The sequence below is a fragment of the Scylla paramamosain genome, chromosome 7 (assembly GCF_035594125.1).
Source record: "Scylla paramamosain isolate STU-SP2022 chromosome 7, ASM3559412v1, whole genome shotgun sequence".
Taxonomy (NCBI): Eukaryota; Metazoa; Arthropoda; class Malacostraca; order Decapoda; family Portunidae; genus Scylla; species Scylla paramamosain.
In genome coordinates this window covers 4,257,501-4,280,150 of record NC_087157.1, presented here as the reverse complement: position 1 = coordinate 4,280,150, position 22,650 = coordinate 4,257,501, and the positions used below count along the sequence as shown (strand labels likewise).

The 22,650-nt window shown below is 44.9% G+C and overlaps 1 protein-coding gene across 10 annotated transcripts in view; it reads left to right on the top strand.

Annotated features, from left to right (window-relative positions):
- The window catches only part of LOC135101930 (golgin subfamily B member 1-like), a 282,995-nt gene that overhangs the window by 183,565 nt on the left and 76,780 nt on the right, over nt 1-22,650 (top strand). For all 10 annotated transcript variants that reach the window (XR_010269469.1, XR_010269468.1, XR_010269470.1 and 7 more), the window contains exons 9-14: nt 58-147; nt 997-1,575; nt 2,837-2,902; nt 7,612-7,791; nt 10,179-10,308; nt 11,796-11,941. Coding sequence is in view for 6 of the 10 variants with exons in the window: in XM_064006312.1 (XP_063862382.1) it covers nt 58-147; nt 997-1,575; nt 2,837-2,902; nt 7,612-7,791; nt 10,179-10,308; nt 11,796-11,941 (1,191 nt within the window). In the remaining 4 variants the exon portion in view is untranslated. The remainder of the gene's footprint in view (nt 1-57; nt 148-996; nt 1,576-2,836; nt 2,903-7,611; nt 7,792-10,178; nt 10,309-11,795; nt 11,942-22,650) is intronic.

The window sequence follows — 22,650 nt, the reverse complement described above, 5'->3', positions numbered from 1 at the left end:
TTGTCACCTGCAGCTCGAGGTCTTGCCTTGATGACCAATGACTCTTTTGTCTTACAGACTCGCGGCGGCGGAGGGTCCGGGGCGAGTGGCAAGAGACAGAAGGAGGGTGCCGCCAGTGCGAAGGATGGAGGGAAGGCGAGAGACAAGGTGAGAGAGAGAGAGAGAGAGAGAGAGAGAGAGAGAGAGAGAGAGAGAGAGAGAGAGAGAGAGAGAGAGAGAGAGAGAGAGAGAGTCTGTAGCCACTTTTAAGTCCTGTGAGAGAACCGGACACAAGGTAGCAAGCCCGTTTACAGTTAGTCGGGTCTTCTTCCTCCCTCCCAGCTCCCACGCAGATCATAGCCGTTTTTGTAACAATAAATTTAACATCACAAGGTTGGGAAGGCTCCTTATTACTCTCCGTGTTAGGGTTATAAAGAAAACGCCTTGCGGGGAACAGGTGGCGTGTTGCGTGCCCCTCGAGTCAGTAGCGGAAGGCTGGAGTGTGTCAGGAGGTCGGTGGTGGAGCTTGGGGGCGGCGGCCTACCTGCTGTTGGGACTTGATTTGCTGTGCGTCTCACCTGGTGGACGTGAGAGAGGCGCCACTTGTATTCCTCATGACTGTTAATACCTCGGCCGTCCCGGGAAGAGCCTAACGTGCCGGCCGGTTATGGGGTGATAATGTAGTATGAAGAGTTTAGGGGATTGTGAAGTAATGTTTGTAGTTACTGAGAATTGTTGCTACATGTCTCCTGTTTAGTACTGTGGAGTGAATGCCAATGTCTTGGGGCGATGCTAGGAAGCGGGATGGTGTTCCTGTGATGATGTGGTGGTTGTGGTTCATGGAGTTGGTGTGTAGGTGTGTTAAACCGAATTATATGTTGCGTAGGGTTCCAGAGGACTGCTGTACAGGTGGGGTGTGTTAAAACGAGCCTTGTGTTAGCCATAGTTCCTGAGGCTGATGCACCTTCTTAATACTTCACAATGCCGATACTAGACTAACATTACTCCCCTCGACAGGAACAATGTGCCGGCAACAACAACATCAACAACAACAACCACAGCAACAGCAACAGCAGCACGCCTTCCCACCTCGCCCATCCCAACCAACCAATCGCCCTATTCCTGGAGGCCGTAGGCGAGGCGTCCATCACCGCCATGAGCCTCGACCTTCACCCACCTCCTGCAGCCGCCGACATGCCCGCTCCGACCACCCCCGACAAACCCTACCCGGACCACCATGACCACCCCTTAGGCCCTCCACAGGTGCCCCCTGAGATCTTGGCTGAAATGGAGCAGCTGAGACAAGACCTCGAGCACCAGAAGACCCAGAACGAGGAGCACCTTCAGCAATTGGCTCAGCAGAAGGAGGAGTTTGAGGAGGAGCGGAAGCAGTTGCGTGAGGAGAATGAGAAGCTACAGCAGGAATATGAGGCTGAGAAGAACACCCTGGAGGAGGAGGTCGGGGAGAAGGTGCAGAAGGTTGAGGAGCAGCAGCGGGTGATGGATGCGCAGAAGCAGGTGATGGAGGAGCAAAAGCAGGTGATGGAGGAGCTCAAGATGATGATGGAGGAGCAGCAAGTCAGGATTGTGGAACTGGTGAGTGCTGACCTGCGCCGGGGAAGGTTATGTATGCTTACTTACAGGGCTCTCTCTCTCTCTCTCTCTCTCTCTCTCTCTGTGTATCAATCTTTTCATCGGTGTCTGTCTATCTATCTATCTATCTATCTATCTATCTATCTATCTATCTATCTATCTATTTATATCTATCTATCTATTTATCTGTATCTGTTTATTTGTCTATCTATTTATCTATCTATCTATATATCTGTCTATCTATGCATGTATCTGTCTGTCCGTCCGTTTGTCAGTATTTCTATCTGTTTATCTAAATGTCTATTTTCTTCATCCTTCAGTAACTCTATTCCACGAACGCACACAAGGCTTCCAAGGCATTCAACAACAAAACGAGACGTGGAACAGAATATATACAAAAAAAAGAAGGATCACACACAAAAAAACAAAACAAACTTATGCACACACACACACGTAAAAAAAAATCTGAACAGGTATTTCTTGTTGCGCCTCGACGCGAACAAGGCCAGCGGTGGGAACTGTCTGGCTCATCACTGGCGTTGCTGTTCTTTTTATTGTTGCTGTTGCCTTTATATTCTTACCATACCACGTGTTCGTCCTCGTGACTTGATTCTCAAACGGGAAATACTGTAGTAGTAGTAGTAGTAGTAGTAGTAGTAGTAGTAGCAGTAGTAGAAGTAGTAGTAGTAAGTGTTCAAGTACTCCTGAGAACTTTTGAACTTAATGCACCTTTGGAAAAAAAATTAAGACTGAGTGATGATAGTTAAGTATATAGTATGTGTGTGAATTGTTGGGAACTTTTTTTTTGCCGTGATACTGGGAATTTAAATATTTTCGGGGTCAGTTACTTCTTTTATTGTCAGTATTGTCATTATTTTGTTTAACGTACTGGTTCCACGTACTGGTTCTCTATCTCGAAGTTGAACGTTTGTTGTGTGCGGGCCAAAGGTCAGCTACTTCTTTGTGTGTAAATTTGTGGTGCATTTGATGGCTGAGGTTCTTAATGTACTGGAATGACTGAGAAATGACTTCTTCATTTTTCGCAATATATTTTAGCTTGAAAATTTGTGTTAGAGGGAAGAAATAGGGGAAGATGTTAATGTATTAGAATGACTAAAAAAGTGGCCTAGTTTATTTATTTATTTTTTTCGTAACACATTGAAAATTTGTGTTAAAGGGAAAAACAGTGAGGGAAAAATATGAGGTAATTTTAGGATATACGTACATGTGTATTTCCTCCGTCTCATGTTATTTCATTCCTCAGGAGACTGAGTGCCTGGTGCCACCGCCCCTACCCACCACTTGGCACCGGCGGGAGTCCTGCGTCAAGGTGAGTCTTTTGTTCTCTCTCTCTCTCTCTCTCTCTCCTTCAGGCTAGGACTTAGCCACATGTTTAACCTTCCCTCTGGATCCTCACGTTACACTCCTCTCAAGGTCAGGCCGGCCTATCCGCGCCCTCCTTAGCCTCGCTCTGGGGCAGGGAGGAGGTGGACGTTGAGGAGGGGCGGGGGGAGTGGTCGGCGTCCCTACCAGTGCTCTACTTCGTTACTGTGTCAGGCGGATGTTTGTCAAAGCGGCGAAGTCCCGAGAGTCTTCTATGCAATCCAGTTCTTACGTCAAGCTCATGCGAGTTGTTGCTGCCGAGTTTGCCAGCAGCGAGCGAGCGGAGTGAGTGGCGGTGGTGGTGGTGGTGGTGGAGAGGAGTACCGTTACCTCAGAGGCCAGTGCGAGTTTTTACCATCATCGTCACCTCGTTATGACATGCTTAGGAAGACTGCCGCGGGTGAGATACAGCGTGGGAACAAGTGACACCTTATGTCCTCTTTAAGTGTGCGGTAATCGGGTGTAAAGAAGTAACTGATGTGTGTGTGTGTGTGTGTGTGTGTGTGTGAAGATGAGTGGGTGGTGAGAAGATATAGGAGTGGGGGAGTGGCGGCCGTGGACTGGAGTGCCTAGCGGTGGATGAAGTTAGTAGCAATAATGATGGGAGTCCAGAAGAGTAACGGCAGTAGTAGTAGTAGTAGCAGCAGTTGTAGTAGAAGTAGTAGTAGTAATAGCATCCTCTCCCCAGGCCTTGCTTTCATAACGGCTCCTTGGTCTGGTTCTGCTTTATTAAATCGACTATTTTGTCTCCTGGTTTCCCCCTCGAGTTTCCACACTTCCCGAGGAATGTATGACGTGTTCAGCTCCTTCTCTCGTGCCTTCTGCAACGCCATTCATCCTTGTGCGTTGTGGAGACCAGCGGGGCGTGAAGAGCAGCAGCAATAGGCAAGGCAGGGGAGGTAATGGCGTGAAGAACTGAGGAAAGAGTGAAGGAAGAAAGTAAGGTAATGAAATGCAGAGAGAGAGAGAGAGAGAGAGAGAGATGGCATAGAAAACGATGCCAAAAATAGAGGAGAGAAGCCGAAGTGAAGGAAAACAGAACTTGGCAAAAGAGAGCAAGAAATAGATGGTATGGAAGAGGGTGAGAAAGAAAAAGGAAAGAAGAGATGGTATGGAAGAGGACGAGAAAAAAAAAGAGAATACGAAGGGAACGAGGAAAGCAGGTAATGGCAAAAAGAGAAAGAGAAGAGACAAACACAACAAAGAGAGAGACAGAGACGTGGCGAAGGGGCTAAGAGAGGACAAGGAAGAGCTGAACTAACTGGATTTACTACTAGTCATTCTTGCCTGCGCTGGGCTGGCCGAGGTTTGTCATTTCCTACTTCACGTGGTAGGAACAGCCAGTCGTGGTGACCTCCGTGCATAACGAGCTTACCGTAATTGACTTAGAGGGAAGTGACGGTAGGCGAATATAGAACATGTATGGCAAGAGAGAGAGAGAGAGAGAGAGAGAGAGAGAGAGAGAGAGAGAGAGAGAGAGAGAGAGAGAGAGAGAGAGAGAGAGAGAGAAACCTTTGTCCTGCAGGGGGGCATGAAGGCTTATGATGGGATGATATTGATAGATAAGAGGACACAATATACAAAAACAGCTATCTAGTGTAAAAAAAAAAAAAAACAGGTGAATGTAGTATATGTGATTATTATTATTATTATTATACGTAAGAGACCGGCCAAGAGCAACAAATTGAAAATAAAAAAAAAGGCCCACTGAGATGACAGTTACCAAAAAGTCAGAAAGGATCTTTAAAAATTAGAGGATAAGTGTTTTGAAACCTGCCTCTTGATGATAGAAGGGGTAGATGAATGAACACTAAGTAGACGAGAACAGGTATACATAGTGGATAAAAAAAAAAAAAAAAAACAGATGAATACAGTATTATGTGATGATCGTATTAATGGACTCTGCTATATACGTAATTGAAAAGCAAATGAACGCAGTATAATGTGATGATAATGGTATGAAGGGTAGATAAAAGGACATCACGAACATAGAGACGCCTTTATATAGTGAAAAAAAAAAAAAGATGAATGCAGTATATAGTATGTATAGAGTGTGAATGCCAAAATAAGAAAAAAAAAATTACTATAATGGATGCGTAGGTACTCGTATATAATTCCGTTAGATTCAAAGGGAAGGGAGACCGTTATAATAGATAAATAAAACACAGTAAACCAATTTTCATACTTGACAATACTAGACCAGTTTGCCATCAAATTATGCAGACACACGGATGTCCAGTTAGATCAAATGTCATGCATAACAGTACGTACAAGGCATGCAAGGCTCATTGGGCATGCAGACACACGGAGAGTAACACAAAAGGACTCAGAATAACGGGGGGTTGATGCGATAGCTCAGAGCAGCTTTGGCCAACCTGTGTCTCTGAATAATGTTCCCTCCTTAACCTGGTGCCCGCTAACCCTTCTCCAGGCTTTACTTCTGTTACTGCTACTTGCTAATTCACACTGTTCCCACCACTACGCACGCCTCTCCCTCTCTTTCTCTCTCTCTCTCTCTGGGTGTGGTCTCAGTAGGGTTCGAAGCGTTTCACTTATTTGTCAGTATTCAAGGCGCTTTACGAGATACTGTGACGTTTCATTGTTGTTGTTGTTGTTGTTGTTGCCCCCTCCACACTCACACACACACACACACACACATACACACATACCGAACATTACAACAATATTACAACAGAGGATAAAATATTGCTGCATCAATCACAGTTACCTCGTTACCTCGTTACCTCGTTACCTCGCGTGTCGCTTCACTCTCTCCTGTCAATGCCACACGTCAGGCAGTCAGTCAGTCAGATAACGAAAGCAGAAAGTTAAGCAGTCAGTCAGTCAACTTGTGAACTCAGTCAATCATTCAGTGAAAGCTGTCATTTATTCAGTCTTCTAATCAGGTCGACCAGTCACTCAGAGAAGTCAGTCAGTTATTCAGTCAGTCATTCAGTCAGTCAGCAAGTTTATGGACAAAGAATATTAAGCAGTGAATCAGTCAGTTTGTGAAGTCAGTCAGTTAGTCAGTTAAAAGCTGTCAATTATTTAGTCAACCTTTTAATCAGGTCACTCAGAGAAATCAGTCATTCAAAATGAGTCATTCAGTCAGTCAGAGAAGTCAGTCAGTCAGTCAGTCAATTAATCATCCAGTCATTCAATTAATCAAACCACGTAGTCAGTCAGAATCAGTGAAGGAGTCACAGAGAGAGAAACGAATGTTCCTGCACAGCCTCCCTCATCCTCCCATGCATAAATACCTTGCCAACTCCAGGGGCGGTGAATACATAAAACACTGCATCAGGTCTTCCCGCGGGTCGTCCCCTCCACACCACCGCGCACATCAGTAAGGCGAGTCTCGGGCCGCCCCCCGGATATTAGTTTCCCAGCCACGAGCCACGCCCACCGCCGCCGCGAGCATGCCTGGATGTGAGGAAGAGAAAGGAGGGGCAGGTGTGAGGGATGTAGTAGCATATGAAGTAGTAGCAACAGGAGTAGTAGTAGTTGTAGTATTGTTGTTGTTGTAGTTGTTAATGGTGGTAGTAGTAGTAGTAGTCTTCTTGTTTAATTAATGGTGTTGGGAATTCCTCAGCGATTTACAGTAAAGTTCAAGGATGTTTCATAAAGTTTGATATCGGTATTGTCGAAAGGTTTAGTTGTTTCTCTACTTTATTGTTCTTAGTTTGTGCATTTTGTACTTGCGAGCGGAAGGAGTGTGGCTGAAGAGATTTATATAGTGTTGAGTTTAATAATAAGGGGTTGTATCTTTTTATTTATTTATGTTGAGTTGAGTTCTTAATAGGAAGTGTAGCCTTTATATCAGCCTTCCCTGACATGCCCTTATTTACAGCCAGGATCGTCTGTTTTCTTCTTTCTCTTTCGTTTTCTTTTCTCTTATTAACCGAAATTTATCTATTTGTTCCTTCCGATCAAGTATTTTCAATTTGGTGCATAAGAAATGGGAGAATGTGTATTTGTCTTTCTAATTCTACATCCTCCTCCTCCTCCTCCTCCTCTGGGTACCACCATCATCATAAATTTACACAGTTAGTTTTGCGTCGCCCTTCGTTACCTCGCTTTATCCAGAGGGGCGTGTCTCCTACCGCCACGCGTGCTGCCTCTACATGTGTAAGGGACCAGGAGGGGCGTGCGTGTGTGCATTGATGTGTGTGTGTGTGTGTGTGTGTGTGTGTGTGTGTGTGTGTGTGTGTTTACAGGTACGAAATTCATATATTTTACACTTAAGATGCTTTGTGTCTTAATCTTTCGGGTTTTATGGTTCAGTGGTGTGTTATTTAGCTTTATTTATGGGTCTTATAGGCTCACAATTCAGGCGAAGTTAAGGTAATTTGTATGTTATTATCGATCGGTTTTTATTGTTGGACTGTGGGTCAGTTTCTATAATTATCCTTAAAGTTGTGTTTGTATGATATTGTATTAAGAGATTTGATTCCACTAATTTTTAAAGCTGGGGTCAATAAGCATCTATCTATCTATCTATCTATCTATCAGTCTATATATCTGTGTGTCTATCTATTTGTCTATCTCTGTGTGTGTATGTATGTGTGTGTGTGTGTGTGTGTGTGTGTGTGTGTGTGTGTGTGGTAATTAGAGTGTGTTGCTGCACATGTGGTTGACGCAGGTGTGTTCCCGCAGGTGTCTGAGTTGCCCACCGTCATGGAGCAGAACAGCGATGACGAGTGCAGCTCCTCCTCCTCCACGCCCACTGAGTCCACGCCCCCAGACCCGCCCTTCGCTCTCGAGGACGACCCACCTGAGCCATCTTGCCTCTCCACGTCGGCAGCCACGCCCCTGGAGCAGCTTACCTGGCCTGAGGTAAGTTAATCAGCTTGTCGTGGATTTTCATATGATTATTTGATTATTTTTTAGTTTTTTTTATTCTATTTTATTTATTTTACTTTTTTTTTTTTACTTATTAAAGAAATTTCAAGAACAATACATTTTTATTTCAAGATCAAGAGTAATTTTTGTTCGTTTCTTTTTTCTGTCTTAATGTCATGGTCTCTTTCCACGATCTTTTTATTTTATTATTATTTTTTAATCATGAGTATTACCACTTTTTTTCTTCCTCTTCTTTCATTTATTTTTCTTAGCCATTACTGTGCTGTTTTCTTGTGTCTTTTCTTACTTTCATAAAATATTATCTGTGCTGTGACTTTTACTTCATGTTTTCCTTCACACTTGTTCCCTTTCTCCTTTTCTTTTATTGGCATGCAGTATATTATAATTCTTTCTGTATTTTATGACCGTTTTATAGTCACTGCCCTGCCAAGTGAAAGCCACACGTGAAGGACAAAAAAGTGGTATTAGAGAAGAGGTAAAAGCTTGCTCAACACTTTGCTGATTCGGTCACTGGTATTCTTAGATAAAATAAAGTGGTAAATTAAAAAAAAAAAAAAAGTCAGAGAGAGAGAGAGAGAGAGAGAGAGAGAGAGAGAGAGAGAGAGAGAGAGAGAGAGAGAGAGAGAGAGAGAGAGATCAGTAAGCATATGAAAACGTAATCAATAAAGAATAAAATAAAATAAAGAAAACATTATGAATATAGTGAAAATTTAAACTAGCATTTGGAGAAGAGTAGTTAAATAGATTAATAAATAAATAAATAAGTAAAATAAAAGGAAGAAAAGACGTCTAAAATGTACAAATAGGAAAGACAAAAATGAAGCTGCCGTGTTAATGAATAAGAAGAAAAAAATGAATTATAATCGCGTTATTAGAAAAAAATATATTAACAGTTAGGTAATTATATATTTTTTTCTTTTCTTTTTTTCTTTCTTTTTTTTTTTTTTTTTTTTTACATATAATTATCGAGGAGCACGCCAGGGAAGGAGCTCCAAATTGAACATGAAATTGGTTTAGCAAGAAATTAATCACTGCAAGGTTTTAATGTTTTCCGTCTCAACCTTCCTGCCTCCCTGCCTTACTCTTGCTCCTCCTTCCTTCGCGCCACCTTAACCATCCACTCCTCATAAACTCCTCTTCGATTCGTTTTCTTTCACTGAACCACCACTCTATATTAGCTCCCCTTCCCTCTCTTACTAACGGCATCATTTTCTTTAACATTCCTTTTTCTCATTTATCGTCTGTTCTTTTTTTTATTTCTCCTTTCATTCTTTATTAACATCTCTCATCTCTCCTTTCTTCACTGTTCTCTCTTTCTTCTTAACTTTCTCTTCCTTCTTTACTAAATTCACGCATCCCGAAACTCTTCCTCCCTTGCTGATCCTGTGTTTCCCCTCGGCTCTCCCTTCCTGCTTTACTTAACACATATATTTCCTTCAGCTGGCTGCTCCTTTGCTCTCTCCCCGATCCCATTAAACTTTCTCTCTCTCTCTCTCTCTCTCTCTCTCTCTCTCTCTCTCTCTCTCTCTGGTAAGTTCAGCTAACCCTATCACACAGCCCGTCAGGTGGTATAGTGTTGTCACCCTCGCAATCCCTGTTTTCTCCATTTTCTTCTTTACCCCCATTCTCTCTCTCGCTCTTGCATTATAAGGGGGACACAACCATTTTATCTCTTCTCTTAGTTTCTTCTCTCCCTCCTTTGCGACTTTCTTTCTTATTGTTATTATTATTTTTTGGTTACCTATTACTTTTCAATTATCCACCAAGGCATCTCATAGTTTATTTATTTGTTGCTGATTTGTGAAACTTAAACTTTTTGTTGTTTTAATCTTTGTGTTGCTATGAATTATTGATTTTTATTTCATACTGTGATTATTGTTTGAAACTCTTTGCTATATTAGTGTTTTCTTATATTTTTTCCGTGTATTTTGTGAAGGGGTTTCTTTTTAGTGTTAACCACAGAAATATAAAAATAGTATGGTCTATAATCGTATCCCGTTTTCTTTAAGAAGCAAAGTTGTAAAAGAAAACGGTTAAAGGGGTAACAATATTGTAATGGAGCCTCATCATTTAGGTTTGCTACCTTCACTTTTATCTTTCATTTGCTCCTTTCATGTTTTTGTCGCTTATATTCATTCGGAAGATTTGGCCACGTCTTCGATCTTTCTTTGTATTATTTATTTGTTAACATATTCTTCTTATCTTTCTTAGTCTTCCTTCCTTCTATTTCCATCACTTTTGTTTGCTCTTCTTTCCTCGGTCTGCCTGTCTTTCACTTCTACACATCCATTATCATTACTTCACTTCTCACATATTCCTACATCCCCTGCATTGTAACATTCCCCGCTCACTGTTCCCAGATCCCTGCCGATGAGATGGCCGCGCAGTACGCCCTGTTGTCGCGAGAGCACCAAGGACTGCAGAAGTCCTACCAGTTGCTCGCCTCCACTACAGCGGCCGCGTCCTCCTCACCAGATTACCATGCCAGAGGTGCGTGCATCTTCCCTTAAGAACATACGACTGTAAGATAATCAGGGAAGCTATATGAAGCCAGCTCACCTTCATATCTCAGTCCTATTTTAAAATATACTTACCTATATCCACCCATCCTCCCAATCCATATATGTATTTAGTATTTTAAAGGCCCTGTTTGGTATTCCACTTGAAAGCCAATTTTTTCCTATCTTCCTTCTTTTGCGGTGATGTTGTGTCCCCAAAAATGGTACTGTAACACATGCCTCCTCCTGTTCGTGTCCAGGCACAGTGATGATGCCCTTGTGATTACACCCAGTGCTTTAGTTAGTCGATTCAACTTAGATATGTCACATTACCCATAAAGTGTCAGGAATAGTGTGTTTGAGCAGCTGCTTTTGATGATGTACGAATCGAAACAGAAAGACCATCACACGTTTATGTAATTTGATGTGGGTGTCACTTTAATCATGCTTGTGTTTTGTTTGTTGTCCACGTCACTAACTCGCAGCAAAGTTGTGGCCCGTGTAAGGTTCAATATCCAGCAGCACAGCGCCATTATTTGCATTAACTTTATTCGTGACAAAGTAGAAAATTGTAGTCGTATGTTTGAGATAATTACGGACCGACGTAATTACTGCCATAAATACATCGGGACGCGCGCAGAGGGGGGCTGCTGCTATTTGTGAGGGGAACGATGACAGTTTTCCATTAAACTTTGTTCTCATTTGAGAAACATCAACATTTTATTCGTAACAGAAAAAAAAAAGTAAATAAATGAAGTAAAAAAATAGATTCGCCTACATTTCCCGTGACACACTTCATGATATCCCAGTCACACACGGTTAATAACTATAAGGTATATATATTCTCCACTATATTAATCATTATTATGCGCTGCAACGAAAAATGTGCAAAAATGTCACATTAATTTGTCTGGCATCATAGTGACGTCATGACTTCGGGAGCCTGTTCACTAACGTCAGTAAGTGAATAAAGACAAAGGCTGCTTTGTATTAACTTGCTATATTAACTAAATTACTATTGTTTCTTCGACTGAAAATAATTATAGTCCAGCAGTATCGTTGACAAGGCTTGGTCTTTATGCCATAAAGATTTGTATGAAAACAAGGTGAAGCACAAGAAATATAAAATAAAAATAAAAAATTTTAGGGATAACAACGCTGCCTTTGACACTTCAACATTATAAGTCAATTTAAGTATCAAGTTCAAAAAGCTCTGCACTGGTTATGGAAACATTAATAATGACTGATTGGAGATTTAGAAAATGGGGTTAATGGAGAGATGAGATGAAGATTGCAAATACGATCACCGGGATATAATGAAGAGAGCATGTTACTGTGTTTTATAACCATAATTTTGTTGATGCACAGTAAACCAACAACTTATCAATCTTATAGAAACATGACACAGCAACCCTTACATATTCATATATCTTGAGACAAGCACACCGTGACTGAAGAGCGTTGTTTGTGTCCTGACAGATGGCACGGCGGCTCTGTGGCTCTCGGCTAAAGTGCTGGAGCTGGAGGCTGAGGCGACGAAGCTGCGTGAGGAGCTGCAGGACACGAGGGACCACGCCGACCTGCTGGAGTTCCGCTGCCTGGAGCTGACAGAGGGCGCCGATAAGGTGAGTACTGACCTGCCTGTCTTGATTCTCTCGGCAGGGAAATACGTGTGTTCTCGGTGTCCTTGGCGAGGCAGAGGACGCGCAGTGCTGCAAGGGGTGGGATGAGGGCCTCGGGCGTTCTTTACACACCTGTGCCTGGGAATTTCGTGCTATACTGAGGGCGCCATCCGTGGCATTTGTTATGTTTGCCTCTGTGCAGGTGGTTGCTGATTACAGGTTCCTTAGAGTGCAAGATGAGGCAACATGGAAGACTAGTGTATATATGTATGTATGTATGTTATTCTGTATACGAGAAAATCCGGGAGTGTTCGTGCTGAGAAATAATAGATTGTTATCACACGTGAACTCTCTGTGACCGCGCACACACACACACACACACACACACACACACACACACACACACACACACACACACACACACACACACACACACACACACACACACACACACACACACACACACACACACACACACACACACACACACACACACACACACACACACACCTGGGAGTGGACAGGAAACGTGTGCTTTGATTGCTGATGTCTGAGGCGGTGCTGCTTTGTTGTCTGTTGTCTGTTCCCTGCGTGGTGAGGTGAAGGGGACTATTCCAGTATCCGTCCTGTGCGGGGCCGCGTGAGAGGGAAGGTGTTGAGGTGACAGGCGGAGGTTAGTAATCGATTAAAGTTGTGTATTAAGAGAGGCAGCTTAAAGTGGGTCGTGTTTTTTTTTTTTTTCTGTTTTCTTTCGCTCACTTCCACGAAATATTTACTTGTCTAGACGTGGAAATAGATGAGCAGGGATTCAGGTGAGGGAGGTCTGCAAATATACCTGCGTTTTTTTTGAGTTTATAGAAAGAAGAGAAGACTTTTTTCTTTTTTTTAGATGTATATGTGTATGGTGACTAATGAACGTGTGTGTGTGTGTGTGTGTGTGTGTGAATTCCTCATATTTTCCGTATTTCATGAGTTTAGAATGTGTATTATTTCTTGATTTCTTGCAAGATTACTTGTGTTTTCTTATTTCGCTCATTACCATTAAGATTTGCGTTACGGTTGACCTCAAGACACCGCTCACCCTCACCGCTTTCCTTCACCCCTCACCCTCACCACTCTCCCTCACCACTCCCTCCCCCAGTAATTGGTCGTGCATGCGTAAGGAAAAAAAAGTCTCACAAAAGCATTTCCTTGACTTTTCTTGTCCTTTCCTCCCTTTGTCCGTCATTCCCCCTCCTTCCCCTCCCCTTCCCCACCTGCTGCCCACCCTTGCCCTTAACCCCAACATCTCCTTCCCCCTGCTATCATTAACGAGAGTGTCTTGCTCCAGGTGAAGGTCGATCCCCTCCCTCCCCTTCCCCTTCCCCTCCCCCCACCACGAGGCTGACGCAGGAGCTCTCACGATGGGGCGCCCTAAAATTTATCGTCTGCATAATTTACTTGCCCGATTTAGTCCGCCCGGCTGTGTTATAATCCCCGGGGCTCCATGGCGGTGATTCACGGCTAGACACTCAGCTGATGGCCAGAATGTAGCTTGCTCAGCCACTGTGCCCCGTATTCTGAAACTTCTGCGCTGTACCTCCACTATTTCAAAAGCCTCCAGTTGAAGCTACACGGGTTTTTAAGGGTGTTTTTACAGTTTTAGTGACAGGTTAACAAGATTTCTTTATTGTTTAAGAAGGAACAGTCTTGGGAAATCGGCTAATGATCTCTGTGGTCTTTGAAAATAGTCATGGTGAGAGAGCAAAGCGTTTCTAAGTACGGGGCTTGGCATGAATGACGACTGGTTCATCTCTTTGCCCCGAGCGTCCGTCCCGATCACGCGTCCCATCCACGACCCTCCACGACCCTGCCCCAAGACCCATCCCGTCACGATCCTGCCCTGCTGGCCTGCTCCCCTCCTGCATGCCACCCCTCTGCGGCCTCTGTTCTCATTCTTTTCTTCCTTTGGCCTTCATATCTTCCTGCGTCATTATACTTACATACCTCCACAGTCATCATTCTTTTTGTGGCATCATCTTCTATTCTCATAAGACACATGGACGGAAAAGGGGGATGTGAAGAGGAAGAGGAAGGTGGCAGGCCTAAAAGATTTGCGTCATAGGCAGGCTTGGCCAATGAGAGCTTCCATGAGAAAAGAGAGAGAGAGAGAGAGAGAGGAAAAAAAAAAAAGAGCGATAGATGTCGGTTTAGTTGGAAATATAGTGTAGGAAGGCTGCTTCGTCAAGTCTGGAACCAATTATACCATTGCAACACTTCTTTTCTGTTTCCTCCTGTGATGTGTGTTTATATTTTCTATCCCCACTCACTTAAAAAAAAAAAAGAGACAAACTACAAAACGTTAAGGTATCTCGGTATCGACGCCGCCGCAGAAGGTAAACAGAGAAATAACTGGTGTTCGCGTCACTGAAAGGCACAAGTCATGGCACCCTCACCTCCACCTCTGCCTAGGGAGGGACGGGCAAGTGCCAGGTGTAGTCCTTCCTTCGTCAGCTTTGCACACCTGAAGAAGTTAGGAACGTGAGTAGTTGTGTATACCTCTACCTCTCTCTCTCCGTATCTCTTCCCTTATCATGCCTATTCTTAATTCTCTCCAATCACCTTTTATAATTACTCTCCTGCTCTTTCCTGCCGTTATGTTCTTATCTTTGTATTACCTGTCCTTCTACACCTCACTTTTTTTTTTTTTATAACTTTTCCTCTTCCGGTGAACCTGTCTCAGCACATCAGGTATTAACGTGTGAATGGGGGAGGTAAAGTACTACACAAAAGGGAGGGTGACGGATGGAGCAGCAGCTGTGGGGCTTTAGGTTCAACGATCTTTCCCAGCGGTGCAAGTGTATATTGGAGAGGCGACATGGTGTGGGCGTGGGAGGAGGCGGAGATCTGTGGGCGGCGAACGGTTTGGTGGGCCAGTGTTGTAGAGGGGAGGAGGTAAGAAGGAGAGGTAGCGGATGCCGAGGAAGAAGGTGGAGGGGTTGGGGAGATCTGTTGTTGGGGGAATGAGGAAGTGAGAGGGATGAGGAGGAGGAGGAGGAGGGAAGGGAAAGGGGAAGGGGTGCCGGAGCATTGAACTGTTCCCTGCATAATGAGCATATTATGTTCAGGCTTATATGTGTGATTGTTGTTGTTGTTGTTATAGCTGATGTTGTTGTTGTTGCTGTTGTTGTTGTCATCGGAGAGAGACACGTGGGGTGTAAGCGAAACCGAATTCTTCTTGAAGACTTTAATCACGTAGAAAACTGCAGTACCTATATATTTAGAAAGGGGAAAAAAAAGTTACTTGATAGTGTGACCTGAAGGTGAAGACGACGATGCTGACGGAGACGAGGACGAGGGTGACAGCGAGGACGGGTCAGTCTAGGTTTGTTTATGAAGTGGATACGCAAACCGAGGTCAGACTAACGGCTAAGTGAAACGAACCACTCCTGCTCAATACACGTCACAAACATGCCTTAGATCACTGATAGGCTGAGCTCTGGATGAGATGGGACAGACATATGTGCGACAGATGGCTGGAGAGGGACGGGAGAGAGTATATCCGGATGTAAATGGACACCTCAAGCCCTTTACGGATCCGCTAATGGTGTAGGTGCACTGTCGTCTTAACCGTGACTTGCAGAGAGCCTTTCCCTTGCCTCTCCCCTGCCACCCTTGCCTCCACCTTGCCATGCCTTCTCTCCTCCCTCCCCTTCCGCAATCACATGTCATCCACCTTTACATAGAGTGCGAGCCTGTTAATTTACACCCCACACCCTTCTTCCCTCCTTTTCCTGTTCTTCCCCTTCTTTTAAATCTTTTCTTCCCCTTTGCTATCCCCTGCCCTTCCTCTCTTTACCACCATCTCACCTATCCTCCCTTTCCCCTCTCATCTCTTATATTGTTCTTTTCCTGGTGTTCTACTCTTTTTCTTCTTCCTTTTCCTTTTCGTTTCCTTTCGTTTTGTTTCTCTCTTTTCTCTCTCTTCCTATCCCTCTGTTTTCGTCTAATCTTGCTTTTCTCCCTTCCCCATAACTCTCCGTCATTTCCTTCTTGCTCTCTTCTCTTTCCTCCCCTTTCCTCCATTACTCTTTCCTCTTTCCTTCCCTTCTCCCGCCATTTACCTTCCTGTTTCCTCCCGTTTTACTTCCGTATCTCCGTTTTCTTTCCTGTTCTGCCCCTATACTTCCTCGCACCCACTTACATTCCCTGTGCTTCAGCGAGCCTACAATTTTTTTTTTTTCAGTACTTAACTTTCCTTTTATTTCATGACATTTATATATTTTTTTTCTCTCTCTCTCTCGGTTTCTGTTAAGCATTCAAGAAACGTGACTTTTTTGGGGGGTTTAGAAATTTTTGTTTTTTCCGATTCGTTCTGTCTTTCTTTCCTATTCCGTGCTGCGTAGTAATGAATGTCCATCTTATCTTCTGACGGGGTAATGACTGGTATAGTTGTGACCTCTTCCTCTTTCTCTTCCTCCTCCTGTTCTTGTATTAAATTTTGCACGCATTCCTTCTTTTCTCTCTTCGCGCTGGCTCACTGGTCATGCAATGTGATACTCAAGACGTGACGGGTTCGAATCCAGTTTTTGGTCCACCAGGCTTGTGTATGTGTGTGTGTGTGTGTGTGTGTGTGTGTGTGAGTAAATGCCAGGTATTAATTTCTTGCGGTTGAGTTGCTTTTAGTTAATTTAATTTATTTTTTAGACCACAAGACGATGGAATGCAGTCAAATTAAGCGTGGAGGAAGTTCTCAAGTTCTTGCATAGCCTCTGTAATTCATTGTTCGCAAAAAAGACTGGAGAGAAAGCGGAAAGGAATGTCACCCGTGTACCAGCCTGGCGCGGAGTCACTATACAGGTGGTCTTAGACAGGTGTTGAGAAGGAGCATCGCAAACACGTCGTGCTCGGCCTGGGGGGTTAGCGTTGGATGGGTGAGGAGGCCAAGTGCAGTGGTGGGTGTATGGGAAAGGTGGGGGAGGTAACGGGTGGGTGGGAGTGCCGGTGGTGGTGATGGAGGTGCTGGAGGTGGTGGTGGTGGTGGTAATGGTGGTAGTGGTGGTGGTTGGGATAGTATTAGTGGTAGTAATGGTAGTGATGGTTGTGTTAGTAGTAGTGATGATGGTGTTAGTAATGGTTATGATGGTGTTGAGATGATATTAGTGGTAGTAATGATGGTGTTAGTAGTGGTACTGGTGATGCGTGGGTGGTATTAGCGGTGGCAGTGGCGGTGATCTTAACGGTGGACGCAAGCATACCGCGCAGCAGCTGTAGCCAGGCGAGATGGAGAACGGGAGGGCGGCAGGTGGGCGGGAGGGAGGGATGGAAGGCGGGAAGGCGGGTAGGGAAGGGGCGCAGCCTGACCCACCTGGAGAAGTGTGTCAGTGTGATCATGTGGGCACAGTGACCCGCCGCGGACCTGTGCCTGGCGGGCGGGTTGTGGCGGCGCGTCCTGATCGGCATGACTTGAGCAAGGCGGCTTTGTTTTTGTTTTTGAGAAGAGCAGCGTGGAATGATTAATTTGTACTTTGGCGGCAGGAGCGTCTATTAGTGATCCTTCATGGGGGCGTAACTCGGTGGCCGCTGCGGCGTGTGGAGGGAGGCAGGGAGGGAAGGAGAGAGGAAGACGCAGCAAGACCATAATTAGTGGGTATTTACGAGGATATTAAATGCAGAGAGAGAAAAAAAAAGATAACTCTAGTAAAGTAAGTACGCTGTGCCGGCGTGAGTAGAGGCAGCTGCATTTGGGCAAAGATACTTATCTAATTTTGCAGGGAAGATAAGAACGTCTCGCCTGGTAATCGTCGTAACAGTATATTCACGTACGCAACACTAGACCGGTGACGCCTGAAAAATTTGCCACAATGGAGGAGAAAAGGAGGAAACCGTTGGTGCCGCGGGAGGGTTGGTAGAAGATGGGGAGGAAGGCAGTGATGAGGTGAGGGTACCGAGGGGTGGTCATGGTCTGGCGGGCAGCAGCGGCCACTGTGCTACACCCGGGGGCCTTTCGCTCACCCCTCCTCAGGTATTTAGGAAGGTCGGTTACCTGCTGGACACTGAGGGGTCGTCCGTGTTTCTGAGGACGCTCAAGGTGAGTTGGGAGGCGCGGGTCGGTCACCTGCGCATCCTTTACACCTGGCGGGAAGGAGACGTGCTCATTTTGGGCGATGCGATGCAATGGGCGTGAAGGAACTCGCTTATGGTAAAGGTTCCTTCCCTAAAGAGGAGAATGTACTGGTGATTCCGAGTGACGCCACCACCACCACCAACACGACCACTGCTACCAAAAAATAATAACAACTGGCATAACTTGATTACCTAACCTGAAAAAACAGAACATCACATAACCGGAGAGAGAGAGAGAGAGAGAGAGAGAGAGAGAGAGAGATTGACGAGGATAACTAAATAACCAATGCAAAAAAAAAGATAAATCCGCTCACACCACTTAGCCAACGACTCCCGAAGCAAACGAAGCCTCACAAGGGGGCGGCATGACGTGGGCTGGGGGAGTCAAGGCCACAGATGCAGCAGGTACTGAGTCGCGTGTCGGGAACCTTAAATAACAGAACAGGTGGAGACATTGTAACTTGCTCCTTATTTCCTCCATCGAACCATCCCTTCTCCTCCTCCTCCTCCTCCTCTTCCTCCTCCTCCTGCACGGTCACCCTCGCTGCACACACTTCCTCTGAGAATCACGAAACTTCTGGTTCCTTAAAATTAGTTGAGCTTCGATGAGTCAAATTATCAAGAGTAGCAAAGCAGGTGTTGCCATATCGTTCTCTCTCTCTCTCTCTCTCTCTCTCTCTCTCTCTCTCTCTCTCTCTCTCGTCATCTGTTTCAAGGGCGATTGGCTAAGCAGGTTAAGTTGTTTGTCTTTTTTGCATTAGTTTTTAATCCATCCCATTCTCTCTCTCTCTCTCTCTCTCTCTCTCTCTCTCTCTCTCTCTCTCTCTCTCTCTCTCTCTCTCTCTCTCTCTCTCTCTCTCTCTCTCTCATTTCCCTTCGCCTTATTTGTAACGCGTCTCTTTATCTTGCAATCTCTTACCGTTTATCTCCCTCTCTCTCTCTCCTTTTCTTTCTGCATGCTTCGTATTGTGTCTCGAGTTTTTGTCACCCTTTTTCTCTCCCTTCCCTCCCCGCCTCGCCTCGGTTGTTGTCTCCGTAACGCGTGTTTTCTCCTTGTTACGCTCGTGCCCTTTGGTTTTATGTGTGTTTTGCTGCCTCTTAATGGTTCTCTCTTGGCAGGAGATGAACGAGTATTCATTCACTCCTCGTTGTCCATACTAAGAGAGAGAGAGAGAGAGAGAGAGGTGCACGGACAGAGAAAGAAACTTGTTACAGTAGTATTGGGTAGTGTTTACTCTCTTTCTCTCTCTCTCTCTCTCTCTCTCTCTCTCTCTCTCTCTCTCTCTGGTATTTATTTTATTATGCTCAAACGTGGACTATCGAGTGTCTCCTGTCTTAAATAGAAGCTACATAATAAATTAACGCAATAATAATAAAGAAAATAAGATGTTTACAAGAATATTAATGAACTGGGAAGGATGTATACATAACTAAACCGTCTCTCTCTCTCTCTCTCTCTCTCTCTCTCTCTCTCTCTCTCTCTCTCTCTCTGGGGGATGGTCATTTGTCTAACCTAACCTACTTTTCCATTCTAATCCCGAACCATCACTTCTAAGCCCACAAAGTAAGCCAAGTTTTCCCTCCTTCAGCGCCTCCTGCAGGGCATCGCCGTGGCCTTGGCGGCGGCGGTGGTGGTGGTGATGGCTGCCAAGGAAGCCTCAGTAAACCAGGGATGCAATAATCTCTCAAATCCGCCCCTGTTGTTATTCTGTGTCCCAGCCGCGTCAGCAGTAGAGCGAGGACGTTAATGCACACACACACACACACACACACACACACACACACACACACACACACACACACACACACACACACATACATGTTGGTCATGCTTGTGGTGCTTCGTTAGTGTGGTGTGTGTGTGTGTGTGTGTGTGTGTGTGTGTGTGTGTGTGTGTGTGTGTGTGTGTGTGTGTGAATGAGGGCACTACATGCACTGGAGAGAGAGAGAGAGAGAGAGAGAGACCACTGATACATTTAGTCAATCCCATGGTAAAAGAAACATAGTAATTACACATTTCCCTTTATGAACACACGGGAAAATTCAGGTAACCAATGGCGGCGAATATCTGGAATAGGGCCGCGGTAGTTCCAGGCAGCGAGGTGAAGGGAGGATAGGAGTAGTAATAAGGGCGCGTCCCTCCTGAAGGCCGCTACGTGTGGGAGGACGTGGGCCTATATCTATTTTTTCTTTACTTTCTCACACCTTGATTGACGCAACGACAACGCCTACGCCTCTACAGCGCCACCTTCTGCAGGGACTTTCACTGGCGGCGTCCGGTTCATGGGGCTACTGAAGGAGTGTGTTGGCTGGCCGATCTAGGTCCTGATGGTTGGGTAACACTGTTGGGCATGATACAGCACCAGCAACAACAATAATAAGAGCAACAACAACACAACAACAACAACAACAACAACAACAACAACAACAACAACAACAACAACTACTACTACTACTACTACTACTACTACTGATCTTGATAATTATAAACACTCGACGCAGCTGTACTCGTAATTGCAAAGGAAGGTTGACAACAGCAACAATTATAGCAATGAAATGATAAGGGAGTGAGGGAAAAAAGAAGAGAGAGGAGAGGAGCCGGATTTACATTTCTTCAACACTTTTCTTATCACTCAGTCATATAAAACGTGTCTTTTCATGACGTTCTCACCCAAATCACGTCATCTCTGCTTTGTGTGCGTGAGAGAGAGAGAGAGAGAGAGAGAGAGAGAGAGAGAGAGAGAGAGAGAGAGAGAGAGAGAGAGAGAGAGAGAGAGAGAGTACCAATGCTGCTCAGTTCCTCAATGAAGTCACTCACGCCCTCAAGGTGTCGACAGCAGAGTCACGCCCCAGACAAAGGTCCCGGCCACCCCGCGTGACCCTTACCCTCACCACCCACACACCTCACGACTCAAAGATACGCCGCCCCGCCCGTGACGACTCGAGCCCCTCCTTCCCCGCCCCGTGGTTACCTTCCGCCTCACCACTGCCAACAAGGACAATGTACGGCTGTTTTAGAAGACTTTTGAAGAATATACCCACTTTTTTTCTAGTAGACATAAACATCTTTGAAGTCTAATTAAGCTTCATATTGCTGAGTGAGTTGCTTGAAGGTGACAATCTTAAGAATAATAACACTATTTTATTTTTTATAATTATCACTTCTTACTGTGTTATCGCCTTTTCGTGAAATGTCTTTTTTTTTTTTTTTTTACGTTTTTATTTCGCATCACATCTTATTTTACCATCACTATTTCGTTCTGTGGAAGGAAATGTTACTTTTTTGACGGGGCATCAGCGAGTGCAGGTCCCGAGGGCAGCAGAAGGGAAGGTGTAGAGGACTCTGCCTGGGGGCGTCCCGGTATACACAGGTGAACAGGTGACAGTTCCCTGGGGCCCGGCACGTGTTGATGTGACCCAAGGTGGCGCTGCGCTGATGATGAGCCTTTTTGTGTGTGTGTCTGCGAGGGAATCCTTTGTCATGAAGTCTTATAATGATAAAGTCATCATTGTTTCTCTTTGTCGTCCCCTTTCTCTTTTTGTGGGAGAATTATCGTCTATCTGTGTGTTTTTTTGTTCGTTGAGCATCATTATCTTCATTATCGTTATCGTCGTTGTCATCATTTTTCTTTCTCATTCTTCTTCTTCTTCTTCTTCTTCTTCTTTGTCTTCGTCATCCGCTCTGAAGGGGGAGGAGCGTTGTTTTAATGTATCCTGTTCTCCCACATGTAGTTTGGCTATACAAGTGTAGTAGTTCAGCAGATATCCTTGTAGGCAAACAGTTTTGGTTTAAGTTCCTTCTCCTCCTCCTCATAGATAACTTTACACACTTATATTTAAATGCTACTGTAGGATTTCTGTTCGTGTGATGCACTGGAGTGTGGCGGAGCGTATGTCTTGCGCTTTTATCTTTTTACTTTTACCTGCATTGCTTACCGCTGCGTCACCGTCACGCCGGCCAGGACGCCTCGCTGCCCGCCCGCCCCTCGCCTGGCCGCGTCGCTCACCAGCCGGATATTGTTTGTTGTCAAGTAAACAACGTAACGAAGAAATCTGAAACTCCGCCCCTGACAACTGTCCTTCAGCTACCCTCTCTCCCAGACTGCTATCTCTTCCTCCGCGTCACACACACACACACACACACACACACACACACACACACACACACACACACACACACACACACACACACACACACACCACTTTCTCCATCTCGTCCCCACAAAATCCATTTTCTCATTGCAATTGTTGCCTCGCGTGCCAACTGGATGGATTCCTCTGATACTGATTAACTACATTCTCTCGCAGACGTGTCTTGTATTCCCACACACTGCAGGTTCAAGAATGCACACTGGATAATGCAGGGTGACCAAGCTGCTGGAAGTTTTGAGTCTTGTAGCGTCTAGTGTACCAGAAAATCTCTTACATTCTTCACAAAAAATAATCAGAAGTCTTTTAACCTCTTCTTATATCAAGAACTGTAGTTTTTACCATTAGATTAGTTTGTGTGTTAGAATTTTTTAAGCAGTTAGATGTGGGACGGACGTGGGTAGGGCGTGCTAAGCAGGCGAGGCGGCCGGAGTGCTGGTGGGCGGTGGCAATGGTGC